Source organism: Hypanus sabinus, chromosome 25 (genome assembly GCF_030144855.1).
Source record: "Hypanus sabinus isolate sHypSab1 chromosome 25, sHypSab1.hap1, whole genome shotgun sequence".
In the NCBI taxonomy this organism is placed as follows: Eukaryota; Metazoa; Chordata; class Chondrichthyes; order Myliobatiformes; family Dasyatidae; genus Hypanus; species Hypanus sabinus.
Window position 1 is genome coordinate 20865099 of NC_082730.1, and position 20703 is coordinate 20885801.

The window sequence follows — 20703 nt, forward strand, 5'->3', positions numbered from 1 at the left end:
TTAATCACATCTCAAAAAATGCATACTGTATGCATCAGAATTTATTTCCTTAAAACCATCTGCTTAACATATTGTTTAGTAAATTAAGATAAAAAAAAGAATGCGTACACCTGAAAGCATGAGCAGTTCTGATCTACCAGAGCAAGGCGACTGTATTTAGCTTTTCTGAAAACAAATGCCCCAGCACTTACAGTAGAGATCAGATATCAAACAGCTAATCATAAATAAAGGCCTCTGATACACTTCAGGTAGGTTTCCAAGCTGTGGCTTTTGTTTTCGTCTTAAAATGCCTGTGTGTGGTAGTTGAGTTGTATGTGTGTCAATAGCAAATTATTTTGAGACAGAAGGTTAAATAAAAGGGAAAGCTTCAATACAAATGCCTTCAGTATCAGTAAAGTGGTGTATATATATTTTTTAAGAAGTGGTATTCATAACTACATACTTTGGAAAAGGAAGCTGGCTTCCGGGGTGGGAACATAAAGATTTCAAATACTCCCAACACACACACAATGCTGGAGGAACTCAGCAGGTCAGGTAGCATCTATGGAAAAGAATACAGTCAACATTTGAGGTTGAGACCCTTCATCAGAACTACAGTATATATGAAAATTCAAAATTACATCTGCACTGTAGTTTAAACTTACAAAATGTAAATCTTTTGATTTTATTTCAGTCTCTGCACACAGACACATATAAAACAAGAAAATATTTAACAATTTAAAAAGATTTACATAATCAATTTTAGAAAGTATTGTAGGAAGGGGAATAGGATGGAGCATTACTGACAATCTCAGGAATAATTATTAAAATAACCTCCACAAAGCATTAACTGGCAAAGCAGAGGGAGGGAGATAAGTTTAAAAGTTTGATTGCTTCAAGATTCAAGTTTTTAAGTGTTTTCAGTAGGATGCATTTGACAAGACTTTCAAGCAACCGGGCAGGTTTAACCTGCTCTCAGTACTCTGTCACGATAGATTTTAGATGTAGTGTAATTAATATTCATTTTTAATTCAATTGAGAACCATTTCACTTTCCACTTATCAAAAATTATAATTAATGATTTATTTTAGAGTAACTTCTGTAAATTAACTTGGAGTAATTTGTAATTGTAAGGTATTGAAGAAGTAATTAGGTTAACAAGAATCATAAAATTACTTGCTTCACAGATAATGGAAGGAATCCACATTCCATCCACAATGTTTAGCTCTCATTGTTAGGTTTAATTAATTGGATGAATTAATTCCATTCCAAAGAACAATTCACAGGGACTTTTTGAACATATTGATTAAGTCAATTTCATTGGTTCATGATACCTTTTGCAAGACCTCATGTATTCTGTATCCTGAAGAGTTACCATTCCTTTGAAATTAATTCCAGAACTTTACAAATGCCACTAGAACATTCGTTAAACTCCAAAATATACAATGCATTTTAATTGTTTTTAAATTACTCCAATCAGCACAAGTAACAGCATCCAATACTTACTTAAGCCTCCAATTTGAAACGATGAAACACAAATAGACAGGTCTCCTCATTTCAGATTCGATAGGTTTGGCTAAATTACTATCAAACCAGTTTACTCTCAATATGGGAAAAAAATAAATGTTTTGCATCTTTTGGGTTGCATTTATCAATTTAATACCTGCATAATTGTTATTTATTGAAAATACTACTGTTATTAAAAGACTGTCAATAACTGCAAGGTTTTTTAACTACTTAGCATTGTTTAGTGCAGTTTTGTTGCAGAAAAGAAACCCCTGTATTTTATCAGTCACCATTCCCCATTTCTCCCGATCCTACATCACTATCCACCACCACTCTATCACCTACATCATGTAATTTCAAATCACTGTTACAGCATGGTAGCAAAACTTAAAGCAAAAAGCCTCAAAGGAAAACTATTTTTGAAACACCTGTGGCATTAAGGAAACAATTAAAACACGATTCCTAAAACATCCACAAGCCGTTCAACCCTTACTCCAGTAGCTTGCAATTTTCTCTCCACGACAACTCACTTCCATGTACTTACTTATAAAAACGCATTGTTAGCTGTATTATATTGACTATATTCTTCAACTACTACTCAGCACTTCCATAAACTTAAAATTATACTAGAACTGTCAAGTTTTCCAATATGGACACAAGTACTTACATTCTGCAGTTAATTAGTCTACAGTTCCTCAACCATTTTCACAATCATCTCTCAGTACAAAGGACTTCTTGAAACTGCTCCTGATTTGCCCTACCTCTCTTTGTTCTATTATTAGTTTACCTTGCAGTGTTCCAGATTTACTGTCAATGGAATATCTGTATATCTAAATGAGGCAATGCCTCACCTACATTCTTTGCAACTTCCCTAATCACAGCAAATAGTCCTGTGGGTGCAGGGGAGGGGGGGGGGGGGCAAGACAGCCAACTGGATTAATTGGGGTCTATTCACGCTACATAATGATATAACCTCTCTGATTTCATTTCTCGCTATCTCTATCAGGCAGCCCACACAACTTTAAGAAAATAACACCATAAAATTTATTTTAGAAAAGCGCTGTTGAATTTTAAAAATGCACAAAACATTGATTACTTAAAGGTGACCATTCATGAAGCAATGATGTGTTCTCTTGCCTAAATTGTTTATCACATTTTGGTCACGATGATATATGCCCCACTGGGACCATTACGTGTAATTTCTTATAAAGCAGTAGTGGTTCATTTGCAATGTTCATGGGTCTGGAATAAACCAATCAGAGCCATGTCAATCTGAAGTCACAGACTTTCCATTGCTTATCATCATGTTTTGTTAAGCTAGTTCACAGGTTATGGAACACTGTTTTAAGTGATTTATTTTATGCCGTCTTTCACATGGAAACACATGAACTTATCGACACATCCCAGAAGTCAGTAGGCTATCTGAGAATTTGTGTGATCCAACAAGCTTTGAACTTCTGTTGCTAAGTAAGACAGGGAGAATATTGGAGGAAGGCTGAAATACAGTTCTGGTTCAGTTGGGTGTTGATAAAAGCTGATGCCAGAAGACAGGCAGGATGAGATGACATGGAATACTCTGGCCCTCCCACAATTGCATTTCATATTCCACTGAGGTCCAAACTGCTAGTTTCCCGATGCCTACTGATTGCTCCAGAACAGATAATTTAAAAATAAAGAAATCTCAGACATTTTAGGAACTTGCTTTTCTTTGGAAATGTAACGTTTCAAAGTTATTACCTCCAAATCTAGTAAGATCAAATGCTAAGGGCATCAGAAATACCTAAGGTAGCTTTCTAATTCATAGAAATGATTCATTCCCAATTTAATCAGGACTGGGCAAGAATGGCAATTGAAGGCCCTTTATTTCAGAGCTTAAATGGCTGAGTGAGCCTTTTGAGAGTCTCAAGTGCACAGTCTTTGCAGCCTTTAAAATATTGAGTATTAAAAGAAATATTATATCTAAAAATTCTAACAGAGCATTTCATTTATTGCTCTCTGTAGATTCCTACTATGTACAAACTGGCCATCGCTTGCACCCAAATAACATTTATCACATTTTAAGGCAATTCAATTCATCTGAAGACCTTTGAGCTATAGATCCAAGGTGCAAAAAGACGCTAAACAAGTTTCAAATTTTCCATTCTAGTAGTCACACCAATTTACCCTGATGCTTAGAAACAGGCAGTAAAAAAAAAGAACAAATATTATGTCTTTTTTACAAATTTAGTACAATTTCTCACTGGATTTCCTCAGTGGACCATATCTACCCTGCAGTTTACAAAACTGTGTTTAAAATAACCGCTGCCAATCCAACATACAATTTTTAATCTGTCATTTAGATGACTGAAACTAATACTTTATCAGATTTTGAAGTTATTAAAATTCTGATTTGTCCATGTTAATGCCTATCGTGGTAGAAGACTATTTGTGTAGGGAAATGGAGGGCAGGTGGCATGCAAGTAAGCAAAGTCATTTTCCCAAACCATTGGACAGTCTAATAAAACTCCAGCTTCATTGTTGTGGTAGAAATGCAGGAATAACTCTTTGTTGTCATTTTAGTCATATGAATGTGTACAATGAGATTCTCATTGTGGGGTGTTGGAAGAAAAAAAACTAAAAAAAAAAATACCACACCACACCCGCTGGGGAGAACATCAGTTTATAGGCTCAGTTTGTAAAAATGGTACTACCTTCTTGTACATGATGTTGTGTATGCCTTGTGCACACCATAGATTTCCTCCCCATTGTGTACTGGCTATTGCATGATTCTAGCTAAATTGAGCATTTAAACAAGCCTTTGGAAATTATAAAGATGTTACTACAGTACATAGTTGCTCAAAATTTGCCCGGCAAAGACTGCCACTGAATACCACAAGTTGTTGAACTGACTCTGACTAAAGTTTAATGACACTTAACTAATGGATGTAAAACAGAACATTGTGCAATCCCTTTGGCTGTGCTACTTACAAATCAAAGAAACATTTGAACCTGTTGTTAAAGTACTCGTAACTCCCTCTGATATGATATACAGATCCTTGGCAATTAATGAATCAAACCAGAGGAATACAGCATTTAAAACATCATTCACAGGTCTATTCTAGTAATTTAGCATCCAGATGAAAAATAAACATCACCAGCAACCTTTGCTAATACTCCTAGGATCAGTTAGGTAACTAATAAAATAATGCAATATATATAGCTTAACTGAAGTCTTCACTGAAGAGATAATCCATTTAAAGGTTTTAAATGCACTTATTGCAAGAGCAAAAACAATTACTACCACCACCACCATCAGAACAAAACAATAATGAGGGATAAATTATTTTAGTTATATGACAAAGAAATAAGCAATCTTATGTTTCTCAGATCCACTATCTTCTACCCACTACCCAGGTTTACCATTATAAGAACCAAAGTGACCATCAGAAAATTGATTGCAGTTTTCTGTGAAATTCCTGATGGATTTCCCAGCACCATTATCATCTCTTACATAAAAGCTGGCTTGGGCTGCAAAATGTATGTAACCAGATTTGCAAATAGAGTTTTCATTCCCTTTTTTAATCTCTTCCCATTTTAGTTTCACAATGAACTTTTCACGATTATAAATGTACATGTTAGTGAAAACCAATAAAAGCCATGGTTACAGATAATGGACAAAACACCCTGAAGGAACTTCAAAACATTTTGGGGAGCATTCAGTAAATCCATCCTTTAATTAATGATTGGTAATACTGAAAAGTGTTTTATAAAATGGGAGCTTTTGAATTTTTATACATTTAGTTAATAGTTCCCATTTAATCCATAAATTAATGTCATTGACATCAGGACTAAAAAAGTAACTGCTAAAGTTTGTAAAATGCAGAGAAAAATGGATATTGTATAAATACAAAATGTGCTATAAATAATAAATTGTTGTTACAAAACTCCAATTATCTGGAAGGAGTGAAAAAAGCATCAACTCACATCTGGTTTCTACACAGTTTAACTACTGGTTGGTAGAAGTATATCAATCTCTTTATTGGATGTTGTGATCAAACTGTTATCCATGCCACAAGTGTTCGGAAGGTCAACTGTGGTGTTACAACCATCCACAGAAGCTGCTGAGAGCTTTATGGAGGCTGTAGGGTTTGGTTCATTAGATAGCGGCACAACACAAACTGCAGCGTCAGTACCATCTGCTGAGCCCATCACTGCACCATGGTCCAAAGACGATTTTGATGAGACATCCTCATGATTCCCTGTTTCTCGCCAGTTAAAGAAACACTGTGGTTGCACAGAGCTGGAGGTACTTGACTCGTTTTTAGAAGCAAGCCCGATTTGCGTTGGTCCACCATCCGCTGACGTTCTCCCAAGTGGGTGTGGTGAAGCTGGAGACTGTGCAAGGCCGGGCTTTTTAGGAGGAATTGGTGGAGGATTGCCTCGATCCACCCTTGATGTCGTTGGTGATCTTATACAAGGTACCAGTGGACTCTGAGGACTAGAGACTTTGCTACTGTTTGGTGAATGATTGGCATCACTGATTGGAGCTTTCGTTGAAGTGCCCAGCTGCCGATAGTCAGTGCCAAATGGGGAATTATTTGTAGTTTTGAGGGCATTCGTCTGACTTGTAAACCTAGAAAGGACTTGGGTCACAGTATTACGAGCCAACTGTTTGGCAGCTGAACTGTCCAAGGTAGTGGGCGACAGATCCCTTGGCGGAGGACTCTGAAGGACACCAGTCTGTTGATCTTGCTCTGCCTGTGCTTGGAACTTAAATCGAGCAGCATGAAACCTTTGATTCAGCCCAGCTTGATAGGAGGACTGAAAGCTGGTTGTGGGGCTTGCTGAACCAATCAGTCGTTTTGTCAACACAGGAGATGAGCATGGAGAGGAAGATACTGAAGAGGCAGCTGACGAGTTTACGGTGTTGTTTGGAGAACCAGTGAAATGTGCTGCATAGCTCATGGTCACCGTGGCAGCTCCATTTTCACTGACGTGATCCGGAGTGGGAGAAACAGGTTTATTCTCATTTGCGTAAATGCCATCTGTTTCATTGTCACGAGCTGACTGATCGTCATTGTTATTAAATGCAAGTGTCGCACAGTGCCCGTTTAGATGTGGAACAAACACTGGCATTTTAGGAGATGTGCAGTGTCCTGCTTTTGTATCACTTCTGCTTACTTCCACATATGGAAAATCTACTTGGCATGATTTACTTTTATTAGACCCAGCCCCTACTGATGAGCCTGTTTCATTCCCTGTTGCTTTAATGGAGGTTCCTGCTCCACTTTTAAGTTCTGCAATGATTTTTTTTAAGTGTTCCACTTCTTCATTGAGAGCTCGTGTTTGGTTTTCTTCGCGGTTTAGCTTAGCTCTCAGCTGCTCCTTCTCAGTGTCAAATTCAAAGAGTTGCTTCTCCATTTGGGCTTCCTTCTGCAAGGCCCGTCTCTTCTCAATGGTCAACTCTTCTTCCAATTTACAGCTCCTTTCCAGTTCTTTCTCAAGCTTTAATTTTAGCTCTGCAGCTTTCTGCATTTCCTCTGCTGACTTGTTAGTTGCTTTCTTGCATTCTTTCACCAACACCGTGGTTAGCTGTTTGTGCCGTGATCGTTCTTCCTCCAACTGCGTGGACACCTTCTTCTGCTCCTTTTCCACCTTCTTCACCTGAGACTTTTCAAACTCCAGCTACGCAGATGCATTTTGGGGAAAAAAGAGAAAAACAAATTTATTTTACTACAATCTGTATTTTCCCCATTGTGAAGATTTTCTTCTATAAGTAATTGAAGTGTTGTAACACTTCACAGTTGTAACCTTTAAGATTAAAGTTTAGCTTTATTTGTCATGTGTCCATCAAAACATTTAGGGAAATGTGTTTTCCCACCCCATCTCTTGCAAAAAGGCTATCCCCTTCTCACAATTCCTCCGTCTCCACCGCTTCTGCTCTCAGGATGAGGCTTTTCATTCCAGGATGAAGGAGATGTCTTCTTTTTTTAAACAAAGGGGCTTCCCTTCTTCCACCATCAACTCTACTCTCAAACGCACCTCTCCCATTTCCCGCACATCTGCCCTCACCCCATCTGCCTGCCACCCCACTCGGGATAGGGTTCCCCTTGTCCTCACCTATCACCCCACCAGCCTCCAGGTCCAATGTATAATTCTCTGTAACTTCTGCCACCTCCAACGAGATCCCACTACCCAGCACATCTTTCCCTCCCCCTCTTTCTGCTTTCCGCAGGGATCGCTCCCTATGCGACTCCCTTGTCCACTCGTTCCCCCCCCATCCCTTCCCACCGATCTCCCTCTTGGTACTTATCCTTGCAAGTAGAACAAGTGCTACACCTGCCCGTACACTTCCTCCCTCAACACCATTCAGGGCCCCAGACAGTCCTTTCAGGTGAGGCGACATTTCACCTGTGAGTCAGCTGTGTCCAGTGCTCCCGGTGTGGCCTTTTGTATATTGGTGAGACACGACGCAGACTGGGAGACCGTTTCGCTGAACACCTACGCTCGGTCCGCCAGAAAAAGCAGGATCTCCCAGTGGTCACACATTTTAATTCCACATCCCATTCCCATTCTGATATGTCTATCCATGGCCTCCTCTACTGTCAAAATGAATCCAAACTCAGGTTGGAGGAACAACACCTTATATAGTCGGCTGGGTAGCCTCCAACCTGATGGCATGAACATTGACTTCTCCAACTTCCGTTAATGCCCCTCCTCCCCTTCTTAACCCATCCCGGACATATTTAGATGTTTGTGTTTTTTTCTCTCTCTCTGCCCATCACCCTGCCTGTTCTCCATCTCCCTCTGCTGCTCCCCCCCCCCCACCTTTCTTTCTTCCGAGGCCTCCCTTCCCATGATCCTTTCCCTTTTCCAGCTCTGTATCACTTTCGCCAATCACTTTTCCAGCTCTTAGCTTCATCCCACCCCCTCCGGTCTTCTCCTATCATTTCACATTTCCCCTTCCCCCCACTACTTTCAAATCTCTTACTGTCTTTCCTTTCAGTTAGTCCTGACGAAGGGTCTCAGCCCAAAACATCGACAGTACTTCTCCTTATAGATGCTGCCTGGCCTGCTGTGTTGCACCAGCATTTTGTGTGTGTCATAGGGAAATGTGTTGTTTGATTCAACAACCGATGTAATTCAAGAATATGTTGGGGGCAGCCTGCAAGTGTCATCCTGCTTCCAGTGCCAACATACCAAACCAGAGCACCTGGAGGAAACCCACATGGTCACGAGGAGAACATACAAATTTCTTACAGGCAGTGGCAAAATCTGACACCCAGTCTTCCAATTGCTGACACTGTGAAAGTGTTAAGCTAACTGTCACGCTCCAATGCTGCATTTCTTTTTATTCAACCTATTTCAAAAGCAGGTTAAAATGTTAGAAATCAATTAAAATGTGAGGGGCAGGAAAAGCTGGAGTAGTATTTTAGGATAATAATAAAGCATACATTGCTAAAAATGGAGACGCTACCGTTTTTCTTTTGTAAACTCTCAAATCTGTTTCATAGACTGCTTACTCATGATCTATTGTCAAGGATACCTGCCATTGTTTGAAAACACAGCTGTATATCATAATCCTAAATTGAACAATGATCTTAATCAAGCAACAAAGGAGTGTGTGTGTGTCATAATGTGATGTGTCCATACACCAGGCTAACATATACTTAAGACTGGAAACATCAGTCATGTGGCAGAGGCAGAAGCTCAGTTCTAGGTTTCACAAAGATCATTGATATATATCTCAGTGCATTTCCCTAAATATTTTAAAAACTTCATCAGATTCCCCCATTGTTCTTTTGCACTTCCCTCAAACTGTGTGTTGCTTAACTAAAAAATCTGTCTTCATAGTTAAAAATATAATTAAAATGTTGGAATCTTTATGCAAACTAAACTTCAATATGGGAACTGATGCATCATTAATGAGAACCAGGGGAAGAAAAAAATCATCACACCCACCACAAGAATGCAGGTCGTTGAGGGTGCAGACTGTGTGCCTCCACCATACCAGCAGGTGCATTCTTCCAAGAACATTTTTTTTGCCACAGTTTTGCAGATATCGAGATTCCTCACGTGCATGGGAGCACAATGAAATGTGTCATTTACATTAAACAACCAACACAACCTAAAACTATGCTGAGAATGGGGGTTAGTGTCGCCACACATTCTGGCGCCAAAATAGCATGCCCACAATGTTATCAGAACAAGGAAAGCAACAAAACAGTAACAGCATGAATCAGCGTTCTGGTCACATAGCAACCATTGAGATCTAAAACTATTAGATCAGGTTCATGAGATTGATTTAAAATTCAGTAAATATCCTGTGCTTTTAGTCAAAAGATTGTCTCCTAGAAATATGTTTCCTTCAAGGGAATTTGTTTATTTTGAACAAAAGCTCAAACTGTTTATTATAATGTAGTCACCCTTTTATTTGAAGTGCTTTTTCGAGATCTCAGCACTTTTACTGCCATTAAATGGTGGCGAAGACACGATGGACTGAATGGCCTAATTCTGATCTGATGTCCTGTGGTCTTATATATAGTTTAGCTACGACACCCCAAAGGATCTACTTGGCACAGACAGTGCAATAGAGTGAAATGGGCAGAGATCCTACTGAAACATAGAAAAACCTACAGCACAATACAGACCCTTCAGCCCACAAAGCTGTGCTGAACATGACTTTACTTTAGAAATTACCTATGGTTACACATAGCCCTCTATTTTTCTAAGCTCCATGTACCTGTCCAGGAGTCTCTTAAAAGACCCTATCATATCTGCCTCCACCAGTTTCACCATCAGCCCATTCCACGCACTCACCACTCTGTGTATAAAACTTAGCCTTGAGATTTCCTCTGTACCTACTTCCAAGCACCTTAAAACTTTGCCCTCTCGTGTTAGCCATTTCAGCCCTGGGAAGAGACTCTGACTATCCACAGGATCAATGCCTCTCATCATCATGTACACCTCTATCAGGTCACCTCTTATCCTCCGTCGCTCCAAGGAGAAAGGGCCAAGTTCACTCAACCTATTCTCATAACGTATGCTCCCCAATCCAGGAAACATCCTTGTAAGTCTCCTCTGCACCCTTTCTATGGTTTCCACATTATTCCTGTAGTGAAGCGACTAGAACTGATCACAGTACTCCAAGGGCGGTCTGTTACGTCCGTAGCCCCCTCCTTTGTGAGAATTGCAAGGTCATTGTTGAGTTAGGTCAAGGGGCCCAGGAAAGGAGAATGGGACGTGCAAAATGTCTCGTTTCCCCGGCGATGTAAAGCTACGGGACATGGCCATTGTCTCCGGAAGACCAAGTTGTGTATTGAGTACTGTACTATTCATTGAAGCCCCTCAGGGGATGACCAGAGAGGGCTGGTTGAGGGATTGCATCATCCCAACCTGATTGACATCTGAGACCCCGTGAGGAAGTATAAAAGAGGGTCTGGGGAACAACCCCTCAGACGCACCAGAAGAAACGTTAAGCGACCACGTAACGTCAGGAAATCATCTGAAGGAAGCCACGTGCATTCAATTCCGTGGCTGGAATTGGTGGCTGGAACCACGAGAAAACAGCTTTTAGCTAATAACGGGGAAACCCGCTCCCCTGACTCAACGGATCGGCATCTTAAAAGACCTGGGGCAAGTTTAAACTACATCACTTTTAAACCCAACAACGCTGCAGCTTGGACGAACTGATAGTGACTGTTACCTTTCCATCGGACAATACATTAACCCCTAGACAACCATAGAGCTATTTCTCATTGATTATTATTATACCCGCGCTTAGATTTAGTACTGATGACGTACATTATCTGTATGTTTGCATTAATCTTATTTTTGTGCCCTTTATTAATAAATACTTTTAAAAATAGTACCATCAGACTTCAACGGACCTCTCTATCTTTGCTAGTAAGTGATCCAGTTACGGGAATTCGTAACAGGTCTGACCAGGGTCCTATATAGATACAACATTAACCCCCCCACACAACCATCCAGCTCTTGAACTCAATCCCAAGGTTGATGAAAGCCAATGCATTGTATGCCTTCTTAACCACAAAGTCAACCTGCATAGCAGTTTTGAGTGTCCTATGGACTCAGACCCTAAGATCCCTCCAATCCTCCACACTGCAAAGAGTCTTACTATTAATACTATATTCTGCCATCATATTTGACCTATCAAAATGAACCACTTCACACTTATCTGGGTTGAACTCCATCTGCCACTTCTCAGCCCAGTTTTGCATCCTATTGATATCCCACTGTAACCTTTGACAGCCCTCCACACTATCCACAACACCCCCAACCTTTGTGTCATCAGCAAATTTACTAACCCATCTGTCAACTTCCTCATCCAGGTCATTTATAAAAATCACTAAGAGTAGGGGTCCCAGAACAGATCTCTGAGGCACACCACTGGTCATAAACTCCCATGCAGAATATGACCCGTCTACAACCACTCTTTGCCATCTGTGGGTAAGCCAATTCTGAATCCACAAAGCAATGTCCCCTTGGATCCCATGCCTCCTTACTTACACAATAAGCCTTGCATGGGGTACCTTGTCAAATGCCTTGCTGAAATCCATATACACTACATCTACTGCTCTACCTTCATCAATGTATTTAGTCACATCCTCAAGAAATTCAATCAGGCTCAAAAGAAATGGCCTGCCTTTGACAAAGCCATGCTGACTATTGCTTATCTTATTATGCCTCTCCAAATGTTCATAGATCTTCCCTTTTAGGATCTTTTCCATCAACTTACCAACCACTGAAGTAAGACTCACTGGTCTATAATTTCCTGGGCTATCTCTACTCCTTTTCTTGAATAAGGGAACAACATCTGCAACCCTCCAATCCTCCGGAACTTCTCCCATCCCCACTGATGATGCAAAGATCATTGACAGAGGCTCAGCAATCTCCTCCCTCGCCTCCCACAGTAGCCTGGGGTACATCTCACCAGGTCCCTGTGACTTATCCAACTTGATGCTTTCCAAAAGTTCCAGCACATCCTCTTTCTTAATATCTATATGCTCAAGCTTTTCAATCTGCTGTAAGTCATCCTTACAACCGCCAAGATCCTTTCCTATAGTGAGTATTGAAGCAAAGTATTCATTAAGTTCCTCTGTTATCTCCTCCCATTCCATACACACTTTTCCACTGTCACATTTGATTGGTTGTATTCTCTCACGTCTTATCCTCTTGATCTTCACATACTTGTAAAATGCTTCGGGGTTTTCCTTAATCCTCTCTGCCAAGGAGTTCTCATGGCCCCTTCTGGCTCTCCTAATTTCATTCTTAAGCTCCGTCCTGCTAGCCTTATAGTCTTTTAGATCTCTATCATTGCCCAGTTTTTTGAACCTTTCGTAAGCTTTTCTTTTCTTCATGACTAGATTTACAACAGCCTTTGTACACCATGGTTCCTGTACTCTACCATCCTTTCCCTGTCTCATTGGAACGTACCTATGCAGAACTCCATGCAAATGTCCCCTGAACATTTGCCACATTTCTTCCATACATTTCCCTGAGAACATCTGTTCTCAATTTATGCTTCCAAGTTCTGATAGTCTCATATTTTGCCTAACTCCAATTAAACGCTTTCCTAACTTATCTGGTCCTATCCCTCTCCAATGCTTTGGTAAAGGAGATAGAATTGTGATCACTATCTCCAAAATGTTCTCCCACTGAGAGATCTGACATCTGACCAGAATCATTTCCCAATACCAGACCAAGTACAGCTTTTCCTCCTCTCCTCTTGTAGGCTTAATCTACATATTGTGTCAAGAAACCTCCCTGAACACACCTAACAAAATCCAACCCATCTAGAGCCCTTGCTCCAGGGAGATGACAATCAAAATTTGGGAAATTAAAATCTCCCACCATGACAACCCTGTTAATATTACACCTTTCCAGAATCTGTCTCCCTATCTGCTCTTTGATGTCCCTGTTACTATTAGGTGGTCTATAAAAAACACCCAGTAGAGTTATTGACCCTTTCCTGTTCCTAACTTCCACCCACAGAGACTCAATAGAAAATCCTTCTATAACTTCCTCCTTTTCTGCAACCATGACACTATTTCTGATCAACAGTGCCATGCTCCCACCTCTTTTGCCTCCCTTCCTGTCTTTTCTGAAACATCTGAAGCCTGCCACTCTAAGTAACCATTCCCACCCCTGAACCATCCATGTCCCTGTAATGGCCACAACATCACAACCCCGAGTACTGATCCACGCTCTAAGCTCATCCACTTTGTTCATAATGTTCCTTGCATTAAAATAGACACATCTCAAACCATCGGTCTGAGCACATCCCTTCTCTATCAATTGCCTATCTTCCCTCTCGCACTGTCTATAAGCTTTCTCAATTTGGGAGCCAACCACCCATTGCTCCGTCTCTTTAGTTTGGTTTCCACCCCCCAGCAATCCTAGTTTAAACTCTCCCTGATAGTCTTAGCAAACCTCCCTGCCAGGATAATGGTCCCCCTGGGATCCAAATGCAACCCGTCCTTTTTGTTCAGGTCACGCCAGCACCAAAAGAGGCCCCAATGATCCAGAAATCTAAATCCCTGCCCACTGCGCCAATCCCTCAGCTACTCATTTATCCTCCACCTCACTCTATTCCTATACTTACCGTCATGTGGCACAGGCAGTAACCCTGAGATTACTACTTTTGAGGTCCTGATTCTCAACTGCCTTCCTAACTCCCTGTAGTCTGCTTTCAGGACCTCCTCCCTTTTTCTACCTATGTCATTGGTGCCAATATGTAAAGTGACCTCTGGCTGTACTCCTTCCCACTTCAGGATATTGTGGACACGATCAGAAACATTCCTGACCCAGGCACCTGGGATGCAAACTACCTTCCTTGTTTCTTTCCTGCATACACAGAATTGCCTGTCTGACCCTCTAACTATAGAGTCCCTTATCACTGCTGCAATCCTCTTCCTTTCCCTACCCTTCAGAGCCACAGGGCCAGACTCTGTGCCAGAGGCGCATCCACTGTTGCCTCCCCCAGGTTAGCTGTTTCTCCCCCACCCCCCCCGCAACAGTACTCAAACAGGAGTACTTATTGTTTGGGGGGACAGCCACAGGGGTACTCTCTAGTATCTGCTTCTTGCCCTTCCCTCCCTTGACTTATCTGTCTCCCAAGGGACCAGTGTGACTACTTGCCTATAGCTCCTCACCCTCCCTCATCAGGTGAAGGTTATAGAGCTGCATTTCCAGTTCCCCAACCCGGTCCTTAAGCAGCTGTAGCTTGACGCACCTGGCGCAGATGTGGCCGTTTGGGAGGCTGGGAGTCTCTTGCACTTCCCACATTTGACACCCAGTACAGAACATCCCTTGATATCAAGGGAATGAAGGAAATGGGTTAGCGTATGAAAGAGGAACAGAGGTACAAGGTCAGCTATGATGTTACTGAATGGCAAAGCCAGCATAAGGGTCCAACTTGTCTGCTCCTGATATTGCAGATATACTTTTTAACTTTTGATCAAGTATCATATACATATTGATAAGGTAAATGACTAGGCAGACTGTTGGGCTTCTGCACACTCACTTCAACATCTAATTAGTGATGTGTAAGTGTGGTCCTCAGTGAACTGTCCTTCAACTTTTTGTTTTACTTTTCCTTGCAAGGAATGCAATAATTTCACAAAGTGTGGGACTCACTGTTGTTCATTAATTGAAAGTGCACATTAGGCAAGTAGGCTGTAAAGAAAGCAGGTTAAGTTTTATGCTGAATTGCAAAGAACATTCAGTTTAAGTGAAGAATACAGCCTGACTATATAAAATTTTGATACAGCTCCAAGGAGTATTATATCCTATTTAGTTCCTATATTGATAAAGAATTTGCATACTTCAAAAAATATGGAGATGAAAGCAACCAGAATGATGCTTAACAAAATGAAGTTCTGAGGATAGGGTCCAAGTTTGTGTCGTAAATGCACCTCATGATAAATATCAATCTTCTGGAAATATTTCACTAATTGCTAATCTATATGTGGTAACATTACCTTGTGTTGTGTGTGAGTTATATGTATTGTGTTGTGTACTTTGTTCTAGAGGACAGCTGTTTCATTTGGCGGTATTCATGTGTACATCTGAAGAAGTGAGGTTTCCAAGACAAGATTTTGTCTGATTGAGTAGGTATTTAGAGATAAAACCCATAAGTCTTGACAGAATGTATTGAAAAAAAAAGTACAGAAATGGTTAATAATAATATTTTTTTTTCCTGATGAGTCATTGCTCTCTCATAGTCTAGTCAAATTTGTAATGGATGTTGAATGACGGCAGTTTTTTTTAAAGAGAAACTTAATCATTTCCAGAATGACAAAAACAATTCCAGTTATTTAGGGCACATTGTTACTTTGCTGAAATTATGAAAAATAGTGAAAAGCTTAGGTTTCATGGACTTCACTCAGCCACATTTTATTTTCTATTTCTGGCTCTCTTGCAGGACTGTACTTAGTTTTTCCAACTAGGCATATGATTCCATTACATGTATAATCAGATCTTAAGATATAGGAGCAGAATTAGATCATTTGGCCCAGCAAGTCTGCTCCATCATTTCATCATGACTGATCCATTTCCCCTTCAGCCCAACCTCCTGGCTTCTCCCTGCATCACTTCATGCCCTTACTAATCAAGAATCTGACAACATCTGCCTTAAATATACCCAGTGACTTGGCTTCCATGGCCACTTGTAGGAATGAATTCCACAGATTCACCACTCACTAGATAAAGAAATTGCTCCTCATCTCCGTTCTAAATGGACATCCATCTATTCTGAGGCTGTGTCCGCTGATCCTAGACTCCTCCACCCAGGGAACATCCTCTTCACATCCGCTCTTTCGAAGCCTTTCAACATTCAATGAGATTTCCCTCCCACCCTACTCTTCTGAATTCCAAGTGAATACAGGCCCAGAACCATCAAACACTCCTTGTATAATATGTATCTCAATCCTGCGATCATTTTTGTGAATCTGCTTTGACCCCTCTCCAGTTTCAGCATATTGTTTCTTAGCTAAGGGGCCTAAATCTGTTCAGAATACTCCAGGTGAGGCCTCAGCAGTGCTTTGTACAGCCTCAACATTACATCATGAGAAAATCTGCAGATGCTGGAAACCGAAAGCAATACAAACACAAAATGCTGGGGGAATCTCAGCAGGTCATGTAGCATCTATAGAAAAGAGTAAACAGTTGAGGTTTCAGGCTGACAGCCTTCATCAGGACTGGAAAGAAAGGGGAAGGAATTAGACTAAGAAGGTGGGGGGAGGGGTGAAGTAAAGAGCTGAGAAGTTGATTGGTGAAAAAGATAAAAAGGGTGGAGAAGGAAGAATCTGATAGGAGCGAGCAGAAGGCCATGGAAGAAATGTAAGGGGAAGGAGCACCAGAAGGAGGTGATGGGTAGGGAAAGAGAGTAGGAAACAGGAATGGGGAATGGTGGGGGGGGGGGCAATTACAGGAAGCTTGAGAATTTGATGTTCATGCCATCAGGTTGGAGGCTACCAAGACAGAATATAAAATGTTACTCCTCCAACCTGAGTGTGGCTTCATCCTGGCAGCAGAGGAGGCCATGGACTGACATGTCAGAATGGGAATGGGAAGTAAATCCTGCTTTTTGTAGAAGGAGTGAGGGTGCTTGACAAAGTGATCCCTCAATCTATGTTGGGTAAGGGCAGCATTGATGGTGGAGGAAGCGCAGCTCCTTTCTTTGAAGGAGGAGGACATCTCAGTTGTTCTGGAATGAAAAGCCTCATCTAAGGAGCAGATGAGGCTGAGATGGAGAATACGAGAGAAGGGAATGGCAATATTACAAGTGCGGAGAGAGTGGAGAACAGCGCGTTCAGATGGACTGATACTGGAATTGGAAGAAGAGTGCTAAAGTCAAGACAGTTGATGTCTTGTCAGCAGTTAGCGACAAAATGATGCAGGGCAGGCAGAGGACCAGAGAGTGGTGTCTGGGAAGAAGAGGAGGGTTGAAGATGAAGAAGGTATCATTGGTACGGTGTGGAGAGTCCTTGCCAAAGAAGTAGGCACAGAGAAGAAGAGTTCAGTGTCATAGTGGGTGCAAAACTCATTGAGGTGCGGGCACAGGGGGACAAAGGTGAGGCTCTTATTGAGGACAGAACATTCTGCCTCAGAGGGGGTAGAACTGGTGGTGGGATCTGAGTGACACGGGATTGCAGTAGCGGTAGGGGAAGGGGAGACAGGGGTTCCAGCAGAGTGTAAAGACCCGGTCTGGAGGTGCTATAAGTCAAGGTCCAGGCTGGAACTGGAGTTAGCAGTCATGCAATTAATAGTTTGAAGGTGTCTGGGGTCATTGGAACTGCCACTGCTGGCAGTGGAACCCAGGTTCTGAGTCCGCTCAGGATTATTGGAACTGGTGTTGGTGATGGTAGTGTCACCAATACGTTGCTGCCCAGAGCCGTCGGGGCCAGGGGTGGACTTGGAAAGATTCGTAATCTGGGATCATCCAATGGTACGGAGTCCAAGCAGGAAGCAGCAGGGATCGCGGTCTGAGTGCACCTTGAGCTGTCGGAGCTGGAATAGCGGGATCTGTGGTCTGGAGATGGGCGACAATCCAATCCTTGCTGGATGCGAGAAAGGCAAAGAACTGGTGGTTGAAAGTGTGGATCTGTCGGAGGATAAAGTATCGAAGAGGTCCACTGTAGGCGGAGGAGACAGAATCCCAGAACTGTGGCAATGACTCAGACAGGGCCACCAGGTATCTCCGCGTGGCACAAAGGGTAGTGCGTAAGAAAGGACAGAAGACCATGGAAGAAAGGGAAGGGGAAGGCACACCAGAGGGAGGTGATGGGCAGGTAAGAAGAGAAGGTGTGAGAGTGAAACAGGAATGGGGAATGGTGAAGGAGAAGAGGGAAGTCAGTTACCTGCAGTTAGAGGTATCAATGGAGGCTCCCCAGATGGAATAAAAGGTGTTGCTGTCCAACCTGAGTGTGGCCCATCATGGCTGTAGAGGACGTCGTAGACTGATATGTCAGAATTGGAAGCAGAACTGAAATGGATGGGCACTGGGAAATACACCCCTATCAGAATCCCCCTTCTCCAGTCATTTATCTCTTTCACCAATCAACTTTCTAGCTTTTTACTTCACCCCTCCCCCTCTCCTGGTTTCAGCTATCACCTGTCACTTTGTACTTCTTCCTCCCCCTCCCTCCACCTTCTTAGTCCCTCCCCTTCCCCCTTTCTTTCTAATCCTGACGAAGGGTCTTGGCTTCAAGTGTTGATTGCTTACACTTTTCCATCCTGATCAAAAAGGCTCAACAGGGCCTCTATTTCCTGCGGAGCATCAAGAAAGCTCACCTCTCTCCCAGAATACTGACAGACTTTTACCACTGTACCACTGAGAGCATACTCTCCAACTACATCTCAGTGTAGTATGGCAATTACCTCATTTTGGACCTCAAAGCACTCCAGCGGGTGGTGAAAACTGCCCAGTGGATTATTGGCACCCAATTGCCCACCGCTGAGAACATTTACCATAAATGCTGCCTGAGCAAGGCGAAAAGCATTATCAAGGATGCATCTCACCCTAGCCATGGACTTTTTACTCTCCTCGCATACGGTAGGCGCAACAGGAGCCTCCGCTCCCACACCAGCAGGCTCAGGAAGACCTTCTTCCCTGAGGCTGTGACTCTGCTGAACCTCACATCACAGCACTAAGCAGTATTGCACCCATATTGTACTGTCTCAGTACTTTTATGTTTGTATGCTGTAGAACTTAGTTTTTATTTGCAGTTATTTTGTAAATAATACTATTCTTTTGCTCTTCTGGTTAGATGCTAACTGCATTTCATTGGCTTTGTATCTGTACTTGGCACGATGACAATAACGTTGAATCTAATCTAATCTAATCTAATCTAATGCTGCCTGGCCTGCTGAGTTCCTCCGGCATTTTGTGTGTTTTGATCAACACTGCAGCCTTGCTTTTATATTCTAGTCATCTCAAAGTGAATGCTAACATTGCATTTACCCTCACCACCTATTCAACCTGCAAATTAGCCTTTTGGGAATCCTGCACAAGGACTCCCAAGTCTTTGCACTTCAGATTTTTGAATTTTCTCTCCACGTAGAAAATAGACTATGCTTTTATTTTATCCAGAAGTGCCGTATCACTTAGCCAATCGCTGTAGATGTGCAATATAATGGGCTGCTCCCTACTGCAAATGGAGTATGATGCAAGGTGTTTTCTAACTATACAATAAAGCCATTTAATAACTAACCACACAATGGGCTGCTATGATGGCCACAAATCCTGGTTATAACCATAGAAACAAAAATAATTATGTTTCTTTACACTGCATTACCAATGTTTTAAACTTTTGACCTTCAGATCAACTCTAAACTTAAACAGACTTTTAAAATCCTAAACCACTACCTACTTCTGCCCCATAATATTGTAGTCTTTCACCCTGAAACTTGTATCCCTATCAAGCTAGTCAAGCTGTTTAAGCTCTTATACTTTCTCTGTTCTGTTAAGAACATCCAAAACTCTGCTGCTAAACTCCAGCCTACACCACAAGCTCCTTCTTCAAAAGTCCTGCTTTTACTGATGTGGGTTGTTTTTTTCTGTATTCAGCACCATAGGGTAAGAACTTGCAGCAATTTATTATCATTGAACTTGAGAGTTTCAGCAAGAGCCTAGTTAAGAAAAACAGCAGAAACAGCTCACTGCAACTTGAGGACTTCCACTCACACGTACAGAAATACGGAAGCTACTCTTGTTTACAGGGAACAACACCAGCACTTTTGTCATGATTTTCCAACAGAATTGGCTGTCATTACTAACACGTTCCTCACTTGGATTAAGGCAAATGGCTAACTGTAGCGGAACGGAGCAGGTACCATTGTGGCAGCAGCTCTGTGAAGCCAAACCACAGCACTGTGAAGACATATGATGGGATGGTGTAGAAACCAGTTGAATGCGCTCACAGCAACACTAAATCAAATCAAATCAAATCCAAGTTTAATTACCATTCAACCGTACATGAATATAGCCGAACAAAACAGCATTCCTCTGGGGCCAAGGTGCAAAACATACACACATGGTACATTCACGATAGCAAGCACACATACGGTTACACAAAAAAATATTAATAAGTTATTTTTAAGTATTTGATAATAACGTCTAGGTCACACTCCCTAATGTTGGTTAACTATGGCATGTTATTATTAAAAAAGGTTTCTCGCCCTTACCCTCTAGACTCTTCCAATAGCTACTGGTTC

The 20703-nt window shown here is 41.7% G+C and overlaps 1 protein-coding gene across 3 annotated transcripts in view; it reads right to left on the reverse strand.

Moving 5' to 3' along the window:
• Window positions 1-401: 401 nt before the first annotated feature.
• cttnbp2nlb (CTTNBP2 N-terminal like b) overlaps window positions 402-20703 on the reverse strand; it is a 74870-nt gene continuing 54568 nt past the window's right edge. The window contains exons 5-6 of one of the 3 annotated variants that reach the window (XM_059950280.1): window positions 5449-7149; window positions 402-541 (exon numbers count right to left, since the gene is read on the reverse strand). In XM_059950280.1, coding sequence (XP_059806263.1) covers window positions 5467-7149 — 1683 coding nt within the window. In that variant the 3' untranslated portion in view covers window positions 402-541; window positions 5449-5466. Of the gene's footprint in view, window positions 542-4090; window positions 7150-9426; window positions 9769-20703 lie in introns of those variants that run through there. The other 2 variants (XM_059950281.1, XM_059950279.1) reach the window with 2 other exon arrangements.